This window comes from Impatiens glandulifera, chromosome 3, assembly GCF_907164915.1.
Source record: "Impatiens glandulifera chromosome 3, dImpGla2.1, whole genome shotgun sequence".
Lineage (NCBI taxonomy): Eukaryota > Viridiplantae > Streptophyta > Magnoliopsida > Ericales > Balsaminaceae > Impatiens > Impatiens glandulifera.
Window position 1 is genome coordinate 19,910,165 of NC_061864.1, and position 22,999 is coordinate 19,933,163.

Sequence of the window (22,999 nt, forward strand, 5' to 3'; positions counted from 1 at the left end):
ATACCGTATCGGTCCTCCTACAATTGTAAAACGTGATTGAAAAACTCCAAATGCACGTTCAACGTCCTTTCTATAAGCTTCATGTTTCATTGCAAAATATTTTTTATTCGGACCACATGGTTCATGAAATGTTGGGAAAATGGTAGACCATATTGGATATATGTTATCAACTAAATAATAACCAATGTTATATTATTTTACTTGGATTACATAATGAGCTGGAGGATAAATATCTTGGGTTAAATTCAAGAACAGATGAGATCACTCTAACACGTTTATATCGTTGTTGGTGCCTGAAAAACTGAAATACGCATGCCATATCCAAAGATCATAATCTGATAATAACTTAAAAAATGATCGTAGGATTTCCACTACAACATGCATATTGCCCGACGGTAGGACAATTTTTCCACCTTCAATGCATGAAATCTAAATTGTCTAATATTCCAGGAAATTCACGTTTCTTGTCAGTATAGGGAAGTCTAGAAATATCATTTGATGTTGGTCTTCTAAAATAATGTTTGCTAAATATCTCAACCACAGCTCAACAAAATTTTTGCATGCTTTCAATTACGGTAGACTCTCCAATTTTAATATACTCATATGTGGCACTATATGGCAACATACGAAAAACTGATTTTATTTTTTATATTAGATATAATCAAAGTTTACTTGTATTATCCGATCGTTGTTGGGAGTAGTGATCCTGATTTTTGATTATGTCAACAATTCGAACAATGAGCGATACATTTGATATCTATGACGAAACATGGTCTTATTGTACAATGGATTATCTGAAAAGTAATCATTGTACAACCTACGATCAGTAATCTCACGATCAAGATTGATAATAGTATGTGCATGAGTTGAACCACCATGTAATACTTGGTGGTTTTCTTGTTTAAGAAGTTGTTAGAGGATCATGTTGTTATTAATGATAACACGTCATAATATTTTTAGTGTTTGACAAAGAGTGTTTATGATTCTCGTTCATCATCATCTGAAAGAAGATGAATAATCAAAGTTAAAATTCATTTGAGAGAATTGTTTTGGATAAGAAAATATATGTTATAAGTTATGAGTGACTCAATAATATCATGATAATAAGTTATGTATTTATAGTAATAAGTTTTGTAATGTGTAGTGATTTCGTATCAGGTGTTGATAAACGTGATAAACTGCAGTGTGTAGTGATTTTGTGTTAAATGTGTTAATAATTGTGATAAACTTTGTACTGTAGTCATTTTACGTTAGATGTGTTGATAATTGTGATAAACTTTTTAGTGTAATCATTTCATGTCAGATGTGTTGATAATTGTAATAAACTTTTTAGTGTGTAGTCATTTTTGTGTCAGATGTGTTAATAAGCATGATAAGCTTTTCAATGTAGTCATTTTCGTGTCAAGTGTGTTGATAAACGTGATAAATTTGGTAGTGTGTAGTCATTTCATGTCAAATGTGTTAATAATTGTGATAATCTTTATAGTGTGTAATCATTTAATGTTAGATATGTTGATAATTATGATAATCTTTGTAGTGTGTAATTATTTCTTATCAGATATGTTGATAATTATGATAAAATTTATAATATGCAGTCATTTTCGTGTTAGATGTGTTAAAATTTTGACTATAAATAGACATATGATGGTAAAAATAATTCATTACATTCCACCATTTTAATTTTGTCGAATATACATATAACTTCTTACAACTACTATTAGAAAAAGGGGCATCAATAAGGGCCAAAGCCCTTACTGAAAGTGGCCGTTACTAATAAATTTCAGTAACGGTCCTATAAGCTGTTACCATTCGTTACTAAAAATGTGGTTACTGATATAAAATAGTATTTGTAACGACATTAGAGAGTCGTTACAAATATTAGTATCAGTAAAATTTGAGAGTCGTTATTGATATTAAAAAATTCCTCTTGTACTCATTCTTGTTTATGTAGTTATACGCTTTTATCACCTTTCCAACATTATATTTGAATCATAAAGTTACATACATAGTGAATTATACGAAGATAAACTAAACTAATCAAAGCTTAGGTAGATTATCTCCTCTTCTTATTGCAAATTTTATTTTAGCATCACCTGAATGGTTCCGCGCCTGTCCACACCATTATATATGTAACATATCATCATCATTATATAAAAATAATAATAAAAAAAAATAAAAAATAAAAAAAAAATACCCTGAAGGCAACCAACAAATATCTGAATAACAAAAGTAGTTACTATTATTGTCTTTATCCTTTCATGTTGAAAAACATATTTAATATAGACAATAACTAGTAATCATCACTAGATTTGGAATTCTTCAACTTTTGGAGACAATTTCTTTGATCTTTTGGTTGTTTTTTTTCTTCCATTTTACAGCCTCATGGGTAAATTAATTCTATTATTTCAAGTTCTTTAACCTAAATTAGAGGTCATGTATCCCTTTTTGTATCTTCAATTCTTTCCCTTGAATCATTGTTTGTAGTAACAGGATTACACTACAAGTCTACAAGTAGGAATGTTCATACTCTATATGCTGCATGAAGTTCCATTGTAGGATCAAGGTCTCAAGTTCTGCATTTAATCAAGAAATTGTGGGTAACAATCCTAAATAAAATCAAAGTCTATAGATGATTACACTACAGTGCTAAATTATTTCAAGAAATTGTCTCAAACATGATTTACTAAAAAATTATCCACAATCATAGACACATATGAGTGATTCCATCATAATTCTTGCTCACAAAGTAAGAAATACGGCTAAATCTAAGAATAAGAGATCTATATGAAATGAAAAAGAAGTAGTAATTTGTAGTGATATTACAAGGTAAGAGCTCTTTCATTTTAGGAAGCATCGTCATATGGAGATTGAAAGACTCTGATCGGAGAAGAAGTTACAAGATAATAGTGACAAAAGTTGAAGCATATGACCTAACACTATTATCGCAGTTACAAGATAACAATACTTAATCCAATATAATAATGGATTCTTACCTGTAAACAAAAGTCAAATGTATTTATCTCCCTTCAGATTCTAACAATTAATATCGACGCCTCGATTCCCTGACATTGATCGATAAGCCATGAATTAGGTTATGACTTATGAGTTATGTGTAAAGTAGTTGTTCTTGTATAGAGAAATATAAACAAGAACACTCACTTTCCAAGTTGAAGGTATTTTAAAAGAGAGTAACTTGAACGTGAAAGCTTAGATGGATACAATTTTCATGGTTTAAGACGGCGAGGAAGGCTAATGTCGACTGACCTGAGATTGAGTAAGAGATTGTGAGATTGTAAGATTGTAATATCGACAACGAAGGAAACGACGAGGAAGGCGAGGCAACAGAGCGAGTAGAAGAAAAGAGAAGAAACAAGAACAATTAGCAGTTAATGGTTCTGTCGTGAGCAGTTACATATGGTATCAGTGGCTCTATGACAATGTTATTGATGTCGTTTCTGTAATAACTTTCTTAAAGCCGTTAAAGATATTCGTTACAGAAATCTATTTTTCTACTAGTGAACCACAATGAAGATATTCTCTTATGTTGGGTTTATATAAAAAATTTGAAGATCAAATTATTGGAGTGTACCAATCAAATAACCGATTATCGTCTCATGCTGAAGAAATTTTCAACAAAGAAAAACTAGAACAATAGGTGATTCATACTAAGAGATCTATGCAGACACACCTTGATACAATCCAAAAAGCAGCAACGAGACTTCATGCATGTATAAAAACAGTTGAAGATACGTATCAAAACGGTTCTTCAAATGAAGATACTGTGAGTATTAAGACATGATTTGATTTAATTTTCAAATTTATTATTCAAACAAATTATAATTAATTATTTGAACACGATAGATGCTCAAAGTTAAAGTGTTGTTCATGAAAGATTCTAAATTCAAAAGCAGGTTGGAAGTACGATTACATGTGAAACATTGTTAAAAGAAATTCGAAAAATTTAAAGATTGTTCCACAAGTAGCAAAAGAAAACAATCTTGCAGCTATCACTCTTTTGTGTCAGAAAATTCAACTCCTCCTTAATAAGCATCCCCTGATATCTTCTCATTTTCTCTAAACTTAGACAATTCAGACATTTATTCTCAATTAAAAAGACTTATCAAGATGAAGAAAGCAAAACTGAAAAGAAAAAATGATAATAAGTCATCAATAAGAAACAAATAATCGAACAAATTAAATATCATTTAAATATGCAAAAACAAGAAATCTGTACTAAAAGAAAATTTTATTATAATATTCTAATTCCATGAAAAATCTTAACTGTTTTTAAACCAAATAAAATCCAATTCTACCACCAAGTTCTGAGCTCGTTTAAAAAAAAAGCCATTAACCAAGTCCTTGCTCGTTTAAAAAAAAGTCATTAATTTATTTTGGGGAGTTTAAAAGAAAAACAAATAAATTTATTTTTATGTTGGTTACTTGGGGGATAAAGTCAATTTTTTTTATAATTTTTTTTTGTTTTATGTAAAATTTAAAATTTAAGTTTTTGAAAACGTTATTTACTTAATTATTTTTAAATAATAGTATAATAAAATTATAAAATATTTAAATGAGGCGGTATTACCATATTTTGGTATTTTATATATTTAAAAGTAAGACGAGATGTTTGAATTTTGGGTAAAATTTTAAAAAAAGAAAAAAAAGAAGAGGAGTGATGCAAGGAATTTTAGAGGAGAGAATGGAAAAGGGAATGGTATATCACCGTATCATTAGTTAAAAAAAAAATAAAAAAAAAGAGTGATAAAAAATTTATTATTTTTTCAATGAATACCACGTTATTCTCTCTAAAATTCTCTCCTCATTCTTTTAAAAAAAAAACAAATCTAAACTAATGCTAATTAGTGGCTGGAGTGCTGAATTCATCTCTCTAAACTTTTTTTTATTAGTCCTATGTTTGTTTATTTTAAGATTGTTTTATTCTTTATATTTAATTATTATTTTTATTTAATTATCCTATAATTTATTTAAAAATTATTATAATTTATCATATTTTAACTGTAAAAATGAATATATTATTTAATATAATTAAGAATATTGTTTAATTAAATTATTTATTTTGGGAAATTTGACGAAATGACTTGATAATTGATCAAATTCGAAAAATGGCCCATACTTCATAAACCAGGTAAAAATGGGATTTTTTCCCTACAAAATGTCTATCTTGTCCCTATGACTGCGCTTACGCGTAATATGTAATATACGTACATTGAAAGACGAATATTACATATACACACATTATGTAATATGCGTCTTTCATAGTATATAAAACTCATAATTTTGACCCTCATTTTAAATCTCCAATTTTTAGGGTTTCGATTCTAAAAACCATACCCCTCCCTCCTACTCTCTTTGTCACGACGTTCCGTTCGTTCAAGATCAGCAACTGTCACGACCACGATCGCTCCGTTCGTTCATGATCAGCAAAATGGTACGTATAACAAAATCGTTAACTTTTGTTTATATTTAGGAAACCACAAACCCTAAACCTTAAACCCAACCCTATATACTCACAATGTCGTTATGTTGAAATGTTCATATTTAGGAAACCCTACTCTGAAAATTTTATGAAATCGTTCGTATTTAATAATAAAACACCTTTTTTTAATATGCAGGCAACAACACTGTAGGCAAAGAATTGATTTTTTTTGTCACAATCAATTATCTAGTGAAAATAATGTACTATTCTCTCTACTGACCATGTCTATATATATTATGTAAGTTTTGAATGTAATGACCATGATATTATTGTTTGACACAGTTGTTGATGGTGCAATTTTCTCACACTTGTGGTGCAAGGATGTCTATGAAGTGGAGAGATGATGTTACTGTTATAGCTTACACTGATGCTAATTGTGTATGCGGACGAACTCTCAAAGTATTGAAAACAATATTGAACGGGAGATGAGTCCTTACAATTGATTGTGAGTCTCTCTTCACACGATTTGTTTCATACATATGTTCTGTTAAATTAAAATTAATTTTTTTTGTACAGGAATACAATCATCAATGAAAGCCAAAAGTTATGTTGATAAGTAATCGTATGATGTTAAGCTAGATAATCATGGGGCCCATGATGGTCCTAGAGCTGAAAGACTCCTGTCTTTGAACCATTTAAGTTTTATCTGATTCCTCCTCCATGACATGTGTACCTTGATTATGATTTGAAAACTGAAATTGTTGTGTTTTTTAGCTGTCGAAACTATTCGATAGTTACACTTTCAATTTTGCAGGGGAATTCATCATAACTTATAAGTAAGATCTTATAGAGTTGGCAATTGATAGAGGAGGTAACACTAAAAAAATGAAAAACCCATTTGTTGAGCCAAGGAACGACAAAACTATAATAGTATAATGGAGATAGAGAGCACGATTAATCAATCGAGGACTTTAGAAATGATTTATGATGTTTTCCCGACAAGTGGTTATTTGAAACACTAACTACTATATTATCATTATTGGATGAACAAGGTATTTCACAAATGGTTGTTACAATCTATTGGTGTCTGTGAATTATAACATATACTTACTTAATTTCTCATTGTTTAGACTTTTGTTAACAATACTGAATATTATGGTTTATCATCATTAGTTATGTAATATGCGTCTTTCATATTATATTCTTCTATTTATAGTTTGTTGGTTTATTACAATGTACGTGTTAGTTATTGTCATATGCGTTAGTTGATGTAACAGAGGTTATTACAATTTGCATGAGTTGATGTAACGGAGGATTATTACAATATGTGTGAGTTGATGTCACGGAGGTTATTACAATATGCGTTAGTTGATGTAACAGAGGGCTATTATAATATGTCTTAGTTGATGTAACAGAGGGTTATTACAATATGCCTTAATTGATGTAACGGGGGTTATTACAATATGCGTGAGTTGATGTAACAGAGGGTTATTATAATATGCGTTAGTTGATGTAACAGAGGGTTATTACAATATGCCTTAGTTGATGTAACGAAGGATTATTACAATATACCTTAGTTGATGTAACGAAGAGTTATTACAATATGCGTGAGTTGATGTAACAGAGGATTATTACAATATGCGTTAGTTGATGTAACAAAAGGTTATTACAATATGCCTTAGTTGATGTAGCATGAGTTGATATAACGGAGGGTTATTACAATATGCGTTAGTTGATGTACAATAATTAACACTATAATTGGAATATCTATGCTGGAGTATTATTGAACTAACGGAGCGATCGCGGTCATGACAGTTGCTGATCTTGAACGAACGGAGCGTCGTGGCAAAGGGAGCGGGAGCGGAGGGGATAGGGTTTGAGAGAGAGAGAGAGAGTCGAAACCCTAAAAATTGGAGATTTAAAATTAGGGGAAAATTAGGCACTTTATATACTATGAAAGATGCATATTACACAATACGTGCACTATGTAATATGTGTCTTTCAATATACACATATTACATATACACGTATTATTTAATATGCGTATTTCAATATACGCTTATTACATCATACGCGTATATATAATATGCGTATATGAGCGATAAGAGGGCGTTTCAGGGGCAAGACGGACATTTCGCAGGGTGATAGAACCCTTTATACAAAGTTTATCAGGCGTAGGTCATTTTTTAAATCTGACCCATTATCATGGTCATTTCGTCAAATTTCCTTTTAATTTATGGTTTGATTGTTTTATTACCTTAATTTTAATGTGATTAACCTTTTTTTTGTTTCAATAAATTAATATACTCAATTTAAAATTTATTATTTCATTTATTATGAATTACATATTTTTAAAATTAATTTTTATAACATGTTTAATCAAAATTGTGTAATATCTACTTTTTAGTGTTAAAAATCTCAAATATAATATAAAAGTATCTTAAAAAAATAAATTATTTGTTTTTACAATTAAATTATAATTAAATATTATCATTTTTAATTAAATTAATAAAATTATATTTTTAAACTATAAATAATGTAATAAATATAAAATTAATATACATATATATTAACCAAACTAATAAATTAAAAATTAGAACCAAATATAATTACATTAATAAATTATTTCTCCATTATTTAGTCAGACTCAAAACCAAACACAGCCTCTATATAGGCACCATTCCAAACACAATTATTATCTAGATGCATTTTTTTCGATAAAAACCGTTTCCAAATCGACCCGCATTTGGAACAAAGAGCTGAAGATCCGGTCTCATCCTTATTCTCCCCATTCATCCTTAATTTCATCAATTCATATGATCTCTCCACTGCCGCCGGAGTTCCATTTAGATCTTGAATCTCAATAGGAGGTTTCGTTTAACTTTCCCCCCCTCCGGCCTCTATCTTTTATGATCCCAAACAACAACAACAACAAATGGCATATAACGATAAATCGCGACTAAGAAGATGTTGTTGTTGGTCTCTACTTGTTGTCGTCATAGGCTTAATCGCCATCGCAATTCTAGTAATTGTACAAAAACGAAACGGGTCTGGTTTTGGTTTCGGTTTTGGCGGTGTCAATCAGAATTACTCCAATGCTCTTAAACTTACCATGAAGTATTTCGACGTTCAGAAATGTAAATGTTTTAGACAAATTTAGTGGTTTTTTTTTTTAAATAAAATAAAATGTATTTGATTGTTTATAATTTATTGCATGCATGCATGCAGCTGGGAAATTGGTAAATAATGATATATCATGGAGAGGAGATTCTGCTCTTAAAGATGGGAATGAAGTAAAGTTAGACCTTTCTAAAGGAATGTATGATGCTGGTGACCATATGAAATTCGGTTTTCCCATGGCTTTTACCGCCACCGTTCTTTCGTGGGCTATACTCGAATATGGAGATCGGATGGACGTCGCCAATCAGTTGAAACCAGCTCAAAATTCCCTTAAGTGGATCACCGATTACCTCGCTAACGCACATTCAAGCGACAATGTGTTGTATGTTCAGGTCAAGTAATTATTGGTCTAACAAATTAATCCAAATATTTTCCAAAATGACATATGTGCTTGTTTAATGTAGGGTTATTTAAATGTTACCTTACTACAAATAAAATTGTCTTTTTTGGATTATTTAAAACATTTTTAGTTAAAATTTATAAAAGTGGAAGTAAATATATTCATTATTTTGATTAACGAATCAAAATTATTAATGACAATCAGGTGGGTGATCCGGTAATTGATCATGGATGTTGGGATAGGCCGGAGGATATGACAGAAGCGAGGCCAGTCCTACAAGTTAACGTATCATATCCGGGATCGGATGTCGCAGCCGAGACTGCAGCCGCGATGGCTTCGGCTTCACTTGTATTCAAGTCTATAGATTCCGCGTATTCGAGTTCCCTCCTCCAACACGCGGAAAAACTCTTTGTTTTTGCGGACAAGCATAGGGGTTCTTATAGCAAGAGTATTCCGAGTGTGAAGGATTATTACGATTCAACCGGATATGGAGACGAGTTGTTATGGGCGGCGAGTTGGCTCTTTCATGCGACGGGAGATGTGACTTACTTGGATTATGTGAAAGGAGAAAATGGCGAAGAATTTGCTAGTTGGGGAAAACCAACTTGGTTTAGTTGGGATGATAAAAGGGCTGCAACTCAGGTCAATTCATTTGCATGTCATTTATCCTCGGTTGTTTAGGTTTTTGCATGATTTTTAGGTCATTTTTTCAGGTTTTGTTGTCGAGGATAAGTTTTTTCGGATCGAAATCTAATGCGAAGGGACTCGATGATTACAAGAGTACGGCCGACGCTGTTATGTGCGGACTCCTCCCGAATTCTCCTACCGCAACCGATAGTAGAAATGCGAGTAAGATTTTGTTGCTATGTTTGTTAAAGAATCTTATACACATCAGCGATGACATGGCACCATACGAGTGCCACATTAGCGCCACGTAAGCCATCCCATGGCACCACAAGAATCTTATACACTTTATGAGTTTAAATTGAATCATTTGGCAATGTTTAACCAATAGTTACCTAGGATAGAGTGGAGTTCTACATTAATTCATTCTTTAAATGACTTGCTTTTCAAATGTAGATGGTTTGATATGGATTAGCGAATGGAATGCATTGCAACACCCGATATCATCTTCATTTCTAGCAGTTCTCTATAGTGATTACATGATCGCCAATAGCATTTCAGAGCTATCTTGCGATGGTGAAATCTTTTCACCATCCGATCTTCGTACATTTGCCATTTCCCAGGTATTTTTTTCCCATTTTGTTTAAAACCATCCATTTTAATGTTTGTAACATTGTCGGAAATTATATATATGTAGGTGGATTACGTTCTAGGCGAAAATCCAATGAAAATGAGTTATCTTGTGGGATACGGTGACAAATACCCTAAATACGTGCACCATAGAGGGTCATCCATCCCAGCCGATGCAAAAACCGGATGCAAGGATGGATGGAAGTGGCTAAGTGCGAAGGGTCCCAATCCTAATGTTGCAATAGGAGCTGTTGTAGGAGGGCCTTTTCTAAACGAGACTTACATTGATTCGAGGAACAACTCAATACAAGGAGAGCCAAGCACATATAATAGTGCTCTTATGGTTGGTGTATTGTCGGGTTTGATAACCACTTCTAATATGGTTACTTCATTTTCGTAAACTCAAGCTTTGCATTTATCGAATGCATGTCTATGATAAAATTATATATAAAATGTTTGCTTGAAGAATATTATTTCTCTCTAAACATTTTCTTGTTTACAAATCTTGGTGGTTAATATGGTGGAGAATTTGTTCATAATTATTTTTAAATTTTTTATAACAAGTTATTTTCTTAAAAATAGTGTGAAAAAGGTTGAAAAAAAAAATAGAGTTGGTGAAAATAAACATATATATTTTAATAAAAATATTATTTTGAAATATACTTTAATTATAGATATATTAACAAATTTAATAATATATTATTTTTAATGTAAAATAATACAAATATTGATGAATAACTAGAATATAAAATATTTCAGGGTTGATGCTCAAACGAACAAAAATTATGAATTCATATCTCACTTCAAAAACATTTTAAATTGATGTTTAGATCATGACAGTGCTTTCTAAACTCAAATAAAATACTAAAATTAAAAAATTAAAAACAAAAAAAAAATATTACTTGATGTCTTATTGTTATTTTATATATATTAAATAACAAACAGCATATAAATAATCTTAATTTCTAACTTCAATTAATTTATTTTTGGAGATTTGATATTATGTTTGATGATTTTGAGAATTTAAATATGGTTTTGGTAATATATATATATATATATATATATATATATATATATATATATATATATATATATATATATATATATATTAATATATAATAATAAAATAAAAAATAATAACTTAAAATAAAAAATATTTTAATATTTTAATTAATGAATTATGTGATAAGACGAATTAGAATATGAGTGTTATAATGAGTTTTAGTTTAAATATCTTATAATCAGGAAGTTATAATTGTGTATTATATATTAATTAATAAATTTATATTAAAAATAATCATTTTAACATTAACTTGTTAAGATATTTCACATAATAATTAAATATATATAATTCATATTTAGAACTATTTAAATTAAATAAGTAGATTTGATTCTAATTTTCAACATTTAAATAAAATAAAAAAAATTAATTTACTACTCAAAGTCTCAAATCACTTTAAATTATTAATCATAATATTCCTTTTACACCCATGATATTATAAATAATGTATTATATAAATCTTAAAAAAAAAAAAAAAAAAAAACAAAACACACACACACACAAAATAATACAAATGGACTAACTAGTTGTCCTTTTTAACTTTGAAGTTTGAACCGCATGTCTCCCAATTGTGACAAGATGAGTAAGCTAAGTGGTGATTTTGAGCCAATGGCAATCATCAAATGAGCATATTGATAGATCATCATGTCGTTCAACATCAATAGGGTTCAAGAACTTAGGACCCCAAGTCGGAGTCCCATCTTCTACAGAGTTATGTGTTAGCTTTTCAAGTCCATAACCATCTATCCCTATAGTAAATATGTCACCATAAGGTTGGAAATGGTTCGGATTAGATATGGGCTCGGCAGATACACCAGAATAATCAGACGTGAACACAATCCTCTTTCCATCCGGACTAAACCACGGGTGGGTTGTCATTCCATTGACACCACTCTGAACCAGCTTCCGAACCCCGGTCCCATTCGGATGAACTAGAAACAACCCGAAACTCCCAAAACCCGGGTTTTCCCTATCCGATGCAAACGCAATCCATTCTCCATCCGGAGACCAATTACACATAGTGTCACTCCATGGACCCTCCGTTAGCCTTTTAAGCCCACTCGATTCCCCATCTATGGAGTCCATTATGTACAAGTTCTTGTAACCCGACCGACCCGAACGAAAAACCACCCATTTTCCGTCGGGCGAAACCGCAGGAAAGGCATTGTTTTCCCCACCTCGGGTCAAGATTTTCATCTTCAAATCGGGATCGTTGATGTTGATTGAAACGATGTCTACTTTAGTATCTTCTGATGCAAATGAAGGTCCAACACTAGTATAGACAAGACCTTCTATTTTTGGATGCCAAGCCGTGGAAAAGGTGTATCTAGATGATATCTCACGCCAACCCGAACCATCAATGTTCACAACATACAAACCCGGCATTCTTATGTATGCAATTTTGTCCCCGTTTGGTGAAAACGACGGGTAATAACCGTCAAGTCTAAAAAGGGACGTTTTTGGTAATGGGCTTTGAATATTCTCCAATATTAACCCCTTACCCCTACCACGACATTTATGATACCCGACTCGACTTGAATCCGGTGATATAAACGGGTTATAGTGATGCATCCGTGGCGAAACGGGTCGTGTAATTTCAACGAATTCATTAGTCTCCAAGTTGAAAAGCTCTATATGTCGATAATCCGAATCGACCCTTCTGGTTGCCACCGCAATGAAACTCTTGTCAGTTACCGATGCCGCTGGTGTGAACGCGTGGAGACCCGGAGGTGTGACCCGCCGAGTTCGAACCGAGTCAACTCCGAACCGCCCGTTTTCAGGTAAACTCGCCATGTAAACGCTCCACCACCCGTCATCATTTCTCCGGTGAAAATAGAGAGTGAATTCATCAGCCCAACACGGCCAACCGCCGTGCTCAACTATTCTAACCCTATTTATTCCATCACGAGTAGTGAAAAGATAGATATCTGTATTCAACTCCGCCACTTCTCCTTCCCAACCCTTCTCGCCGGAAGAAGCCACCGCAGTCCAAATCCCTGACGGAGAAACCGCCGGACTGTAATCAGCCACCCCGGCCGGTGTCAGTCTAATGGTCGACCCAGTTTGGATGTGAGTCGAGTACACTCCGGTCCAACTTGCTCGAGCCATTGCCGGGTTTTCATGAGTCGAAACATATACCAAGTATTCTCCAACCAAACTTGGTCTATCTTTCATGGAGATTCGACCGTTAGCGTTACCCACCAATTGAACTTGAACCCGGTTAGGGTTCTTCTGCAACTGCAAGGCCGATCTTCTTCTAAGATCATCAGAACCACCGTAGAAAATAGAATCTAGGTATATAGCCGACGACCCATTTCGCTCCGTCACGTAGATGAGATGAAGGGAATGATTTGAAAAGAGTGAGGATGGGAAATGGCCATTGAAGTTGACCGAGTTACCGTCGGTTAGTTTAAACTCGTCGGTTATAATAGATGGTCGATTGAGTGGTTGGAATGGGAGGGTGTAGATATCAAAGGCATATCTTGATCTATCCACGGTCCCAAAAACAATGCTGGATTCGTCCGCCGCCGCAAGGAGAAGCAAGTTAAGAAAGAGAGAAAGAACGATTGCCATTTTTTGGTACTCAGAACCTTCCATTTTGTGTTAATTTAATACATATATGGATCTTGTTTGATATGTTACAAATAAATAATTACTCAATCAAACGATTAATCACAATTTAAGTTATCTGTCATGATCTTTTAAAAATATTGAATATAAAATAATTTAGTATATATACTTGGGTTTTTAATATATATATATATATATATATATATATATATATATATTTTGATGTTATCAAGCAATTATAAATTATTTACTTTTTAATATAAAAATGTAATACAATTTAATTAGCAATTATAAAACTAATACATATATATGTTATGTTTAATGTTTCAAATTATTAAAAAGATAAAATATATTTAATTTTTCCAACAATACAAATTTAGAATAATTTATTTAATTTTTCCCACATTACAAATTTAAAATAATTTATTTAATTTTTTATATTCATTTTATTATTATATAAAAACTCAATTGGAGAAAAACAGTCAAAACACTCTTTCGGGTCTTGAAACCAATCTTTCAGTTCCCGAAACCACCCTCTAGGGTCCCGAAACCACCCTTTCGGATCCCGAAACAACTCTTTAGGGTCCCGAAATCTGCATTTCTTGATCCAGAAACCATACTTTCGGGTCCCAAAACGACCCTCTTGGGTCCCGAAACCATCATTTTTTGGTCCAGAAACCATAATTTCGGGTTCCGAAACCACCCTTTTGGGTCCCAAAACGACCATTTTGGGTCTCGAAATCTATATTTTTTATACTAACAATCGGGTACCTTTCGGGTTCAATAGCAGTGGTGGATTTGTTCAGGTTCAGTGTTTTATCTAGTGCTAATTTCTTGAAAGTTCAAACAGTTCATCATCATACAAAAATGAAGCACTAATGCAGCTGAATAACGAACTGAAATAAATCTCTAAACCCTAAATAACTAAATTTGTATAAACTAAAAACTAAATAACCAGATTGGTAAAAACGATACCATAGGGTTTCGTCGGGGAGGTTTCAGGGAGAAATAAATGACGCCGGAGAGGTTTCAGGGAGAGACGCCGAAGAAGTTTCAGATAGAGAAATAAATGAAGCCAAAAATAAATGAAGTCAAACATAAATGAAACCGGATTGGTGAATTTTTTTTTATTATCCAGTGGCAGGCCAACTAGAATTGTAAGACAAAACAATCAAAACAATTTTCTTTCATTTGAAAATTAACATTAAAATTTTCAATAAAATTCAACGAGAATGAAATAGGGTCAAGGCTTTCATGGTCATTTTAATTTATTTATAGTTTTAACTCTTTTTAACTCATTTTTCAAGAATTATTTTTAAATTTTCAGTTTCTTAATTTGACTGTTTTTTATCTTAATTTGATTTCTTATTAAATTAAAAATATAGATAATTTAACTAGGTTTTTGCTTAACAATTATTAATTGATATTTTACTAAAAATGATAAGATGTTTTATAATAAAATTTCAAGAATTACATTAATATTTTAACCAAACATAATAATCAATTAGAAAATACCAAAATATCTCAATCAAAAGATTAATCTATTAAAAATATGATGTTTTCTTTTCTTATTGATGTTTTAAACTACTAATTATCTATCTATATATATATTTATCAAAATAAAAATAATTTATAAATTTAACAAGTATATTTTAAATAATTTCAAATATTTATTATGTTACTTTATAATATTATGTAAATGTTTTTTATCATAAAATATTATGGTATTATTGTTAATAATAATACTAATTAATGTTATTTTTTAGTAAAAAGTCAAATAGATTATTGTTTTAAAAAATATTATTGAATAAAAACTAAAAATAACAATTAAAATTGAGGGATAGAGAGTAGAGACCCATAATTTATTGATGTAGCTCAAACAAAAAGAAGAATATATTTTTATTATTAATATATATAATTAGATACAAAATATTTTAAGAGATGATTTTGAATTGAAATAAAATTTTAAAAGAAAACTATACATTATAAAAATAATAATAATAACTAGCTAATCATTCAATCATATTATTTAAATTATTAATTAGAATTATATTAACTAATCATGGAATTAATAAACATGTTCATATATTTAATTATTAAAATAATATTATCCATCTGCATTGCTCATTCAAAGTTTCATCAATATATAAATATTAAATTTAGATCTTATAAAAAAAATCTCACAAAGTCAGATATCTATTTAATTAGAATAATCAGAATGATATTTATTTTATTTACTAATCTAATAAAGAATGTTTATATATATTATATTTATTTATGAGATCTCATCATGTTGATCAAATATCCATTGATTATTTTCACATAAACTAATTATCATAAAGTAAAACTATTTCAGTACGCATCTCCTCTCACAAAACCTTATGAAGAGAATGTTAGGTACACCAAAATTTAATTTCACTAGAAAATTGAAAATTAATTTATGAACATATTTCTACTTATGTTTATGATTGGTGTGAATAATATTTTTTTTTTTATACAAATACCTTTAGCTTTTTAATTTTTAATTCTTAATAATACATTTTTTTTATTTTTTTTTTTAAACATACAAGTTTTTGTTCAATTAATACATAATAGTACTTTATTGAAATAATTCTAATACTATTTAAGAGGAATTAGACAAATAAATTTGAATGAGAAAAAAAAGGTAAGAAGATGTGTTATTATTTAAAAAAATATATAAAAAAAAAGTCAATAGCTGAATATTCACTCAAGTTTTAAAAATTGGAATGATTAATTAAAAAAAAATATAAAAAAACGATGATGCATATAAATATTGAATTTGCAATCTATATATTCTGTATTGTGTTAAACTCTAACTAATTTAATTATCTATTTAACTTTTATATTTTAAATGTAACTAGATATATTTTAGTGAGAAATGAAAATGAGAAATAATTTTGAAAATGAAATGATGAAAAAATGATGTTGTGTAATTTGATTATCTGAAAAAAAAAAAAAACTTTCTTCTCTTTTTTTCTCACACTTTTTCGTTTTTTCAACCCTACGCGTGTCATGTCATTCATACTCTTAATGGCGCAATATGATTCGCTGAAAAAATAACAATTTTTCTCTTCCTTTTCTCTTCTCACTCTTTATCATTTTTCCAACAAGTGATTTAGTAACATATTATTCATTTTTTCATTCCCTCTCCCAAATTTTACTCTCACTCCTCATTTTAATATACAATAAATTGAAAAAAAAAAAGTTTAACTATCTATATTATTTTAAATAATAAGAATTGCATTGAGAATCTTTTGGGAAGTGTCACACTACTCTTCACATATCACTTAGGGTTCAAGTGCGGTTTTGGAGCAGTGGTGTATAACATTTGGCAAGAACGAAATGCAAGGGTATATGAAAGAACCCGCAGGAGCGTTGACGAGTTATGGAAATATATTGTATCGGATTGCAACGCCCTCGCGAGAACATGGAGAGGAATTCCAAACACGGAGCAGAACTGGAATATCTGCAGGAACTGGAGTTTACCGTTTTTTAAACTCACTAGAATTGAAAGCATTGTAAACAGATAATTCATTTACGTTTTTAGCTTTTTAGCTTTATTCAGAATGTTACGACTTCAAAATAATCTCTTAAACTCGTGGTTTTTTTTCAGTTTTTGAGAATTTTTAATGAAATGACCGCTAAGTCGTTTTTCAAAAAAAAAAATAAAAAAAATAAATAAATAAATAAATAAAATATCACTCAGGGTTGACTTTTCCGGATAGTTTCCAATTCCATGGCCCTTCACATATGTTTAACTTTATATATGAACATTATCCTTTAAATTTGAGAACAAATAGATACAAATTTGAACTATAGTAACATGATGAGATCATTTAGAAACTTCTAGCTTCAATTATTTCAAAAGTTTATTGTTTATGTTACACTCGTGATTAATTTTACCATTAACTCTAAAACTGGAAATGGAAAAACCAAACACCAAGAAGAACTAATCTAAGCGTACGTGCTTGCTATTGTTTTGGGAAGAATTAATTAGTCTCACATGTGACACAACTCTACTCTAGTTTATGATGCTTAAAAAGATATATAATTTGAAAAGTAATTAAGTAAAATATTATATATATATACAATGATCAAATTACTTTTAAATGTAATACTCTCACATCAACTTGAAATTAATCTTAACTACTATTGTCTAGCTTTTGGAGCAATATATATAAAGTATATTACTATAAAAGTTAGTTAAACATAGTCATACAAATGGTACATTTTTTCATTTAACTACATTGAATCCTCTTAGTTGTGATAGTATTTGTGAGCCAATGACTATCATCAAACAAGCATCTTGACCCGTCATCATGTGGTTCAACATCGACCGGTTTCATGAAAATGGGACCCCATGTAGGTGTACCATCTTCATAAGAGTTATGAGTTAGCCTCTCAAGCCCATAACCATCTAGCCCTATACTAAAAATATCACCATAAGGTTGGAACTGGTTAGGATTAGCTATTGGTTCGGCCGAGACACCCGAATAATCCGAAGTGAATACAATCCTCTTTCCATCAGGACTAAACCACGGGTGATTGGTTCGACCTCCAACCCCACTCTGAACCAGCTTCCGAAGCCCGGTCCCATTCGGATGAACCAGAAACAACTCGAAGCTCCCAGAACCCGGGTTTTCCCTATCCGATGCAAACGCAATCCATTCTCCATCCGGAGACCAATTACACATAGTGTCACTCCATGGACCCTCCGTTAGCCTATGAATCCCACCGGATTCCCCATCTATGGAGTCCATTATGTACAAGTTCTTTTTGCCCGATCGACCCGAACGGAAAACCACCCATTTCCCGTCGGGTGAAACCGCAGGAAACGCATTGTTTTCCCCACCTCGGGTCAAGAATTTCATCTTCAAATCGGGATCGTTGATGTTGATTGAAACTATGTCTACTTTAGTATCCTCTGACTTGAATGTCGGTCCAACACTTGTGTAGACAAGACCGTCGATTTTCGGATGCCAAGCCGTGGAGAAGGTGTTTCTGGATGATATCAGGCGCAAACCCGACCCGTCAGTGTTCACTACATACAAACCGGGTAATTTTATGTACGCAATCTTGTCCCCATTCGGGGAGAACGATGGAAAGTAACCATCAAGTCTAAAGAGGGAGATTTCGGGTAACGGGCTTAGAATATTTTCCAATATCAATCGTTTGCCTCCACCGCGACATTTATGGTACCCGACCCGAGTTGAATCGGGAGATATAAACGGGTTATAGTGATGCTTCCGTGGCGAAACGGGTCGGGTCAATTCCAAGAATTCATTTGTCTCCAAGTTGAAAAGCTCTATATGTCGATAATCCGAATCGACCCGTCTGGTTGCTACCGCAATGAAACTCTTATCGGTTATCGATGCCGCGGGTGTGAAAGCATGGAGACCCGGAGGTGTAACCCGCCGAGTTCGCACCGAGTCAACTCCAAACCGCCCGTTTTCAGGTAAACTCGCCGTGTAAACGCTCCACCACCCGTCATCGCTTTCCCGGTGAAAATAGAGAGTGAATTCATCAACCCAACACGGCCAACCGCCATGCTCAACTATCTTGACTCGTTCGGATCCATCACGAGTCTTGAAAACATAAATATCGGTTTTCAACTCGTGTATTTCTCCTCCCCAAACTCTCTCCCCGGAAGAAGCGACCGCAGTCCAAATCCCCGACGGAGAAACCGCCGGACTGAAATCGGCCACCCCGACCGGAGTCAATCTCCTGGTTGACTTAGTTCTGATGTGAGTCGAGTACACAGCGGTCCAACTCGCCCGAGCCACCCCCGAGTTCTCATGAGTCGAAACGTAAACCAAGTATTCCCCAACTAAATTAGGCCTATCCTTAAGGGAAACTCGACCACCGGATTCATGAATACCCACCACAGGAATCTGAACCCGGTTAGGGATCTGCAAGGCCGATCTTCTTCTATCGGAACCGGCGCCGGCGCCGGAGAAAACAGAATCTAAATAGATAGCCGACGACCCGTTTCTTTCTGTCACGTACATGAGGTTTATGGTATGATTAGGGAAGAGGGAGGATGAAGTGGTTGATGGGAAATGGCCGTTGAAGTTGACGGAGTTACCGTCGGTAAGTTTGAACTCGTCGGAGACGGCGACGGTGGGAAGGAGCGGTTTGACGGGGAGGGTGTAGATATCAAAGGCGTAGCCTGATCTTTCTAAGGTTGAAAAAACGATGGTGGTACGGCGGTTGGTGTTTTCTTTACCGGCAATCGCAAATGTATGGAGTAGTAAATTTAAGAAGAGAGAGAGTATGATAGCCATTTTAGGGCTAATTTTAATTCCACTAGAGTTTTTAAGACTTGTTTGGAGTTTATTGAATAAATTGTTACTCATTATCAATAAGTTATGTTGTATTTTGTTATTTAAAATTTTGAATATGTTTTAGAGGTTGTGTAAGCAATGATGTAAGAATGAAAAGGATAGTGGGTACATGACCTATTTAATAAGGAATTATTTAAATTTATCAACTAATTATTTTAAAATAATTTATTTTGGATAAGAAATTGATTATTTGACTTTTTTAAATGAATTGATTAAATATTTTTTTTTATATATATATTATTTTGAATATTAAAATATTTGTTTTGTTTGAATTATTTGAATATGATTTAATTGTGTGATGTATTTAGATAGGGATGTTATTATTATTATTTTTAATTTAGGAATGTAATATTATCAATAAACTTAGACTTTCTTGGATTAAGTTATTGAAATAATATTTGAATTATTATAATAATATTATTTTGTATAAACTTGAAAAATATATTTTTGGTAAAAAAATTTAAAGATAATAATATATACTAATAAATTTTAAAAATATATTATATTTTCATAGATGTAATTGATTGATGAGAATGAGAGTATAATGATTTTGATTATGTTTTTATATATTTGAATTTAAAAATATATATATAATCTCAATATATAATTAATTTGTTTAGTGATTAATTGTATACTTTGTCTTGATGATAATAAAATAAAAAGATGGTAAAAAGTAATTATAAGGTGATAAATTTTAAAAATAAGATATTTTTATTCTAATATATATATATTATATTATATTAGTGGTGAGGTCTCATTCTCATATGTAAATATCATCATTCATCATCCACCATTATTTATTTTTATTCTCTTCCCAATTTCTATGATTCCACTCCCTTCTCTTGTCTCCATCCTACAATTTTCTTCCTTTCAATTTTATTTTATAATATATCACATAAAAGGGTGTTGAGAAACATCATTTAGACGATTTGGAGTTCCATTTTGAGATAATTTATAAGTCTAAGACTCCTTTGTGAAAAGAATTATATGCTATTAATTTTATATGTACAAATTGTCCAAAAAAAAATTCAAAAACCTACGTAAATGATGATTTGGTAATTGTTTTAAACAAAATACACAATAAATAGTTTATACAAATAATTTTGTAGTTGTTCCCATTTTTTTTTGGAGTTTTTCTGGTTAGCTTATTTAAATAATGGTGGGCGGTAGTTTTGAATTTTTTAGATATAAATGTGTAAAAGTATTAATATATAATAATAATTTTATTTTTAAAAATAAAGTATTTGATTAATAAATTGAGATATGTAATTATTATGGTGTTTAATTATGGTAAAATTAAAAAAAAAAAAAATGCATATGAACACACTCTTAATTTTGAACTCATTAGGTATTGATGGACGTTCTTAGGCTTGTTAGGGTTTATTATAGTAAGAATTTTGGTTTATCCGTAATGTTTATGCTTCTTTGAGATAATCTATTTCTTTAATATATTATTATATATATTGCTATTATCATTATGAATAAGTCAAAGTTTTTTGAATATAATTTATTACAGTAATTTTATCAAATTACAAGGTACCGCACTTATAAATAAATTCAAAGAATAGTTTAACTATTAAGTGGATAATATCAAGAAAAATAGAAATTAAACGTATTAAATACAATCATCAAAATAGGGGCGGGTTGATAAGCTAACCATAGTATTTTACTTAGGTCTGGTAAAATAACTCATACAAAATCAAATATAACTTTAATCTATTTTTATCCATCAAATCATTAGTTAAAATACTAAAATACTTTTATTTTAAATTATTATTTTTTATTTTATTTATATATAAAAATATCTTTTAAGTCTTTTTACTAAAAATAATAATCACCTCCTCAAAATCATTACCTATCATTATTTTTTTCTCTCTAAATTTAAAAAAAAAAAATCTCAATCTTAACTACCTCTTAAAAAAATTGTATTTGTATTTTTTATTTAGATATGAATTATAATTCACTAAAAATAATTTGTTTAACTGAAATTAGATCTAACAAAAAAAATTCACGTTTTCTTATACGGATAGAACAACCCAATTCTTGGGACCGAAACTAAATTTAAATATAAGAAAAATTACACAAATCATATACATAATATTGGTTTTACACATTAATACAGAAAAAAATAAAAATAAAAACAATTTAATATAATTAATAAAAAAGAATAAAATGAATTATTTTATTATAAAATCAAATATTAAAAAAAATAAGTATGATTACTGTAAGGAATAAAATAACAAATTAAATATTTTATCATAAAATAAAATATTTTAAAAAAAATCAACATTATTAAAAAATTATTAAAAATTAACTTGACAACGTATTAGTGCAATCAATTAGTTTCACATCTCTTCAAATAAATTAGAAGGTAAAAATATTGAATAATATTATAGTTGAAATTATTTTTTTTAAATTAAGAGGGATAAAATAATTACATTGAAAATTAAATTTTAAATATATTCCGAAAAAGAATTAAATTTATTAAGATGGGTTAATTCGATGATGAAAGTTTAATCTTGCTCAGAAGTGTATAAGAACTACAGTACTAATTGAATCTAATTTTTGAATTAAAATTAAAACTTAATTATTTATAATTTATTATTCATGATTTATTTATTTATTTATAATTATTATACATGTTATTTTAGTATATATTAAAATTTTAAAAATCTCGTACATTTAAATAATTCCGGAATCAAAACCATACTTTATTATTTTTTTCAGTATATCTAAAAAATCAATATTTTGGATATTTTGCGGCCTCCTAAATTAAACGGCCTAGATAATTC

The 22,999-nt window shown here is 30.6% G+C and overlaps 3 protein-coding genes across 3 annotated transcripts; 1 reads left to right on the plus strand and 2 right to left on the minus strand.

Annotated features, from left to right (window-relative positions):
• Positions 1 to 8,372: 8,372 nt before the first annotated feature.
• On the plus strand, positions 8,373 to 10,611 carry LOC124929947 (endoglucanase 2-like). Its single transcript, XM_047470324.1, has 6 exons — positions 8,373 to 8,574; positions 8,666 to 8,949; positions 9,162 to 9,599; positions 9,671 to 9,806; positions 10,038 to 10,204; positions 10,279 to 10,611. Exons 1-6 carry the CDS (start codon positions 8,373 to 8,375, stop codon positions 10,609 to 10,611), a joined length of 1,560 nt encoding a protein of 519 aa, XP_047326280.1.
• Positions 10,612 to 11,859: 1,248 nt separating this feature from the next.
• Positions 11,860 to 13,869, minus strand: LOC124929948. Its single transcript, XM_047470325.1, has one exon. It carries the CDS (start codon positions 13,867 to 13,869, stop codon positions 11,860 to 11,862), a length of 2,010 nt encoding a protein of 669 aa, XP_047326281.1.
• A 4,157-nt stretch (positions 13,870 to 18,026) lies between these two features.
• LOC124931912 lies at positions 18,027 to 20,234 on the minus strand. Its single transcript, XM_047472494.1, has one exon. The coding sequence runs from the start codon at positions 20,217 to 20,219 to the stop codon at positions 18,102 to 18,104; it is 2,118 nt and encodes a 705-aa protein (XP_047328450.1). The 5' UTR covers positions 20,220 to 20,234; the 3' UTR covers positions 18,027 to 18,101.
• Between the last annotated feature and the right edge of the window lie 2,765 nt (positions 20,235 to 22,999).

Excerpts from the sequence above, each read along its gene's own strand:
- LOC124929947 (XM_047470324.1), top strand. The coding sequence starts at position 8,373 with ATGGCATATAACGATAAATCGCGACTAAGAAGATGTTGTTGTTGGTCT. Across the intron at positions 8,950-9,161 it reads ACAATGTGTTGTATGTTCAG|GTGGGTGATCCGGTAATTGA; the intron begins GTCAAGTAATTA and ends AATGACAATCAG. Across the intron at positions 9,600-9,670 it reads ATAAAAGGGCTGCAACTCAG|GTTTTGTTGTCGAGGATAAG; the intron begins GTCAATTCATTT and ends TCATTTTTTCAG.
- LOC124931912 (XM_047472494.1), bottom strand. The coding sequence starts at position 20,219 with ATGAGTAACAATTTATTCAATAAACTCCAAACAAGTCTTAAAAACTCT.
- LOC124929948 (XM_047470325.1), bottom strand. The coding sequence starts at position 13,869 with ATGGAAGGTTCTGAGTACCAAAAAATGGCAATCGTTCTTTCTCTCTTT.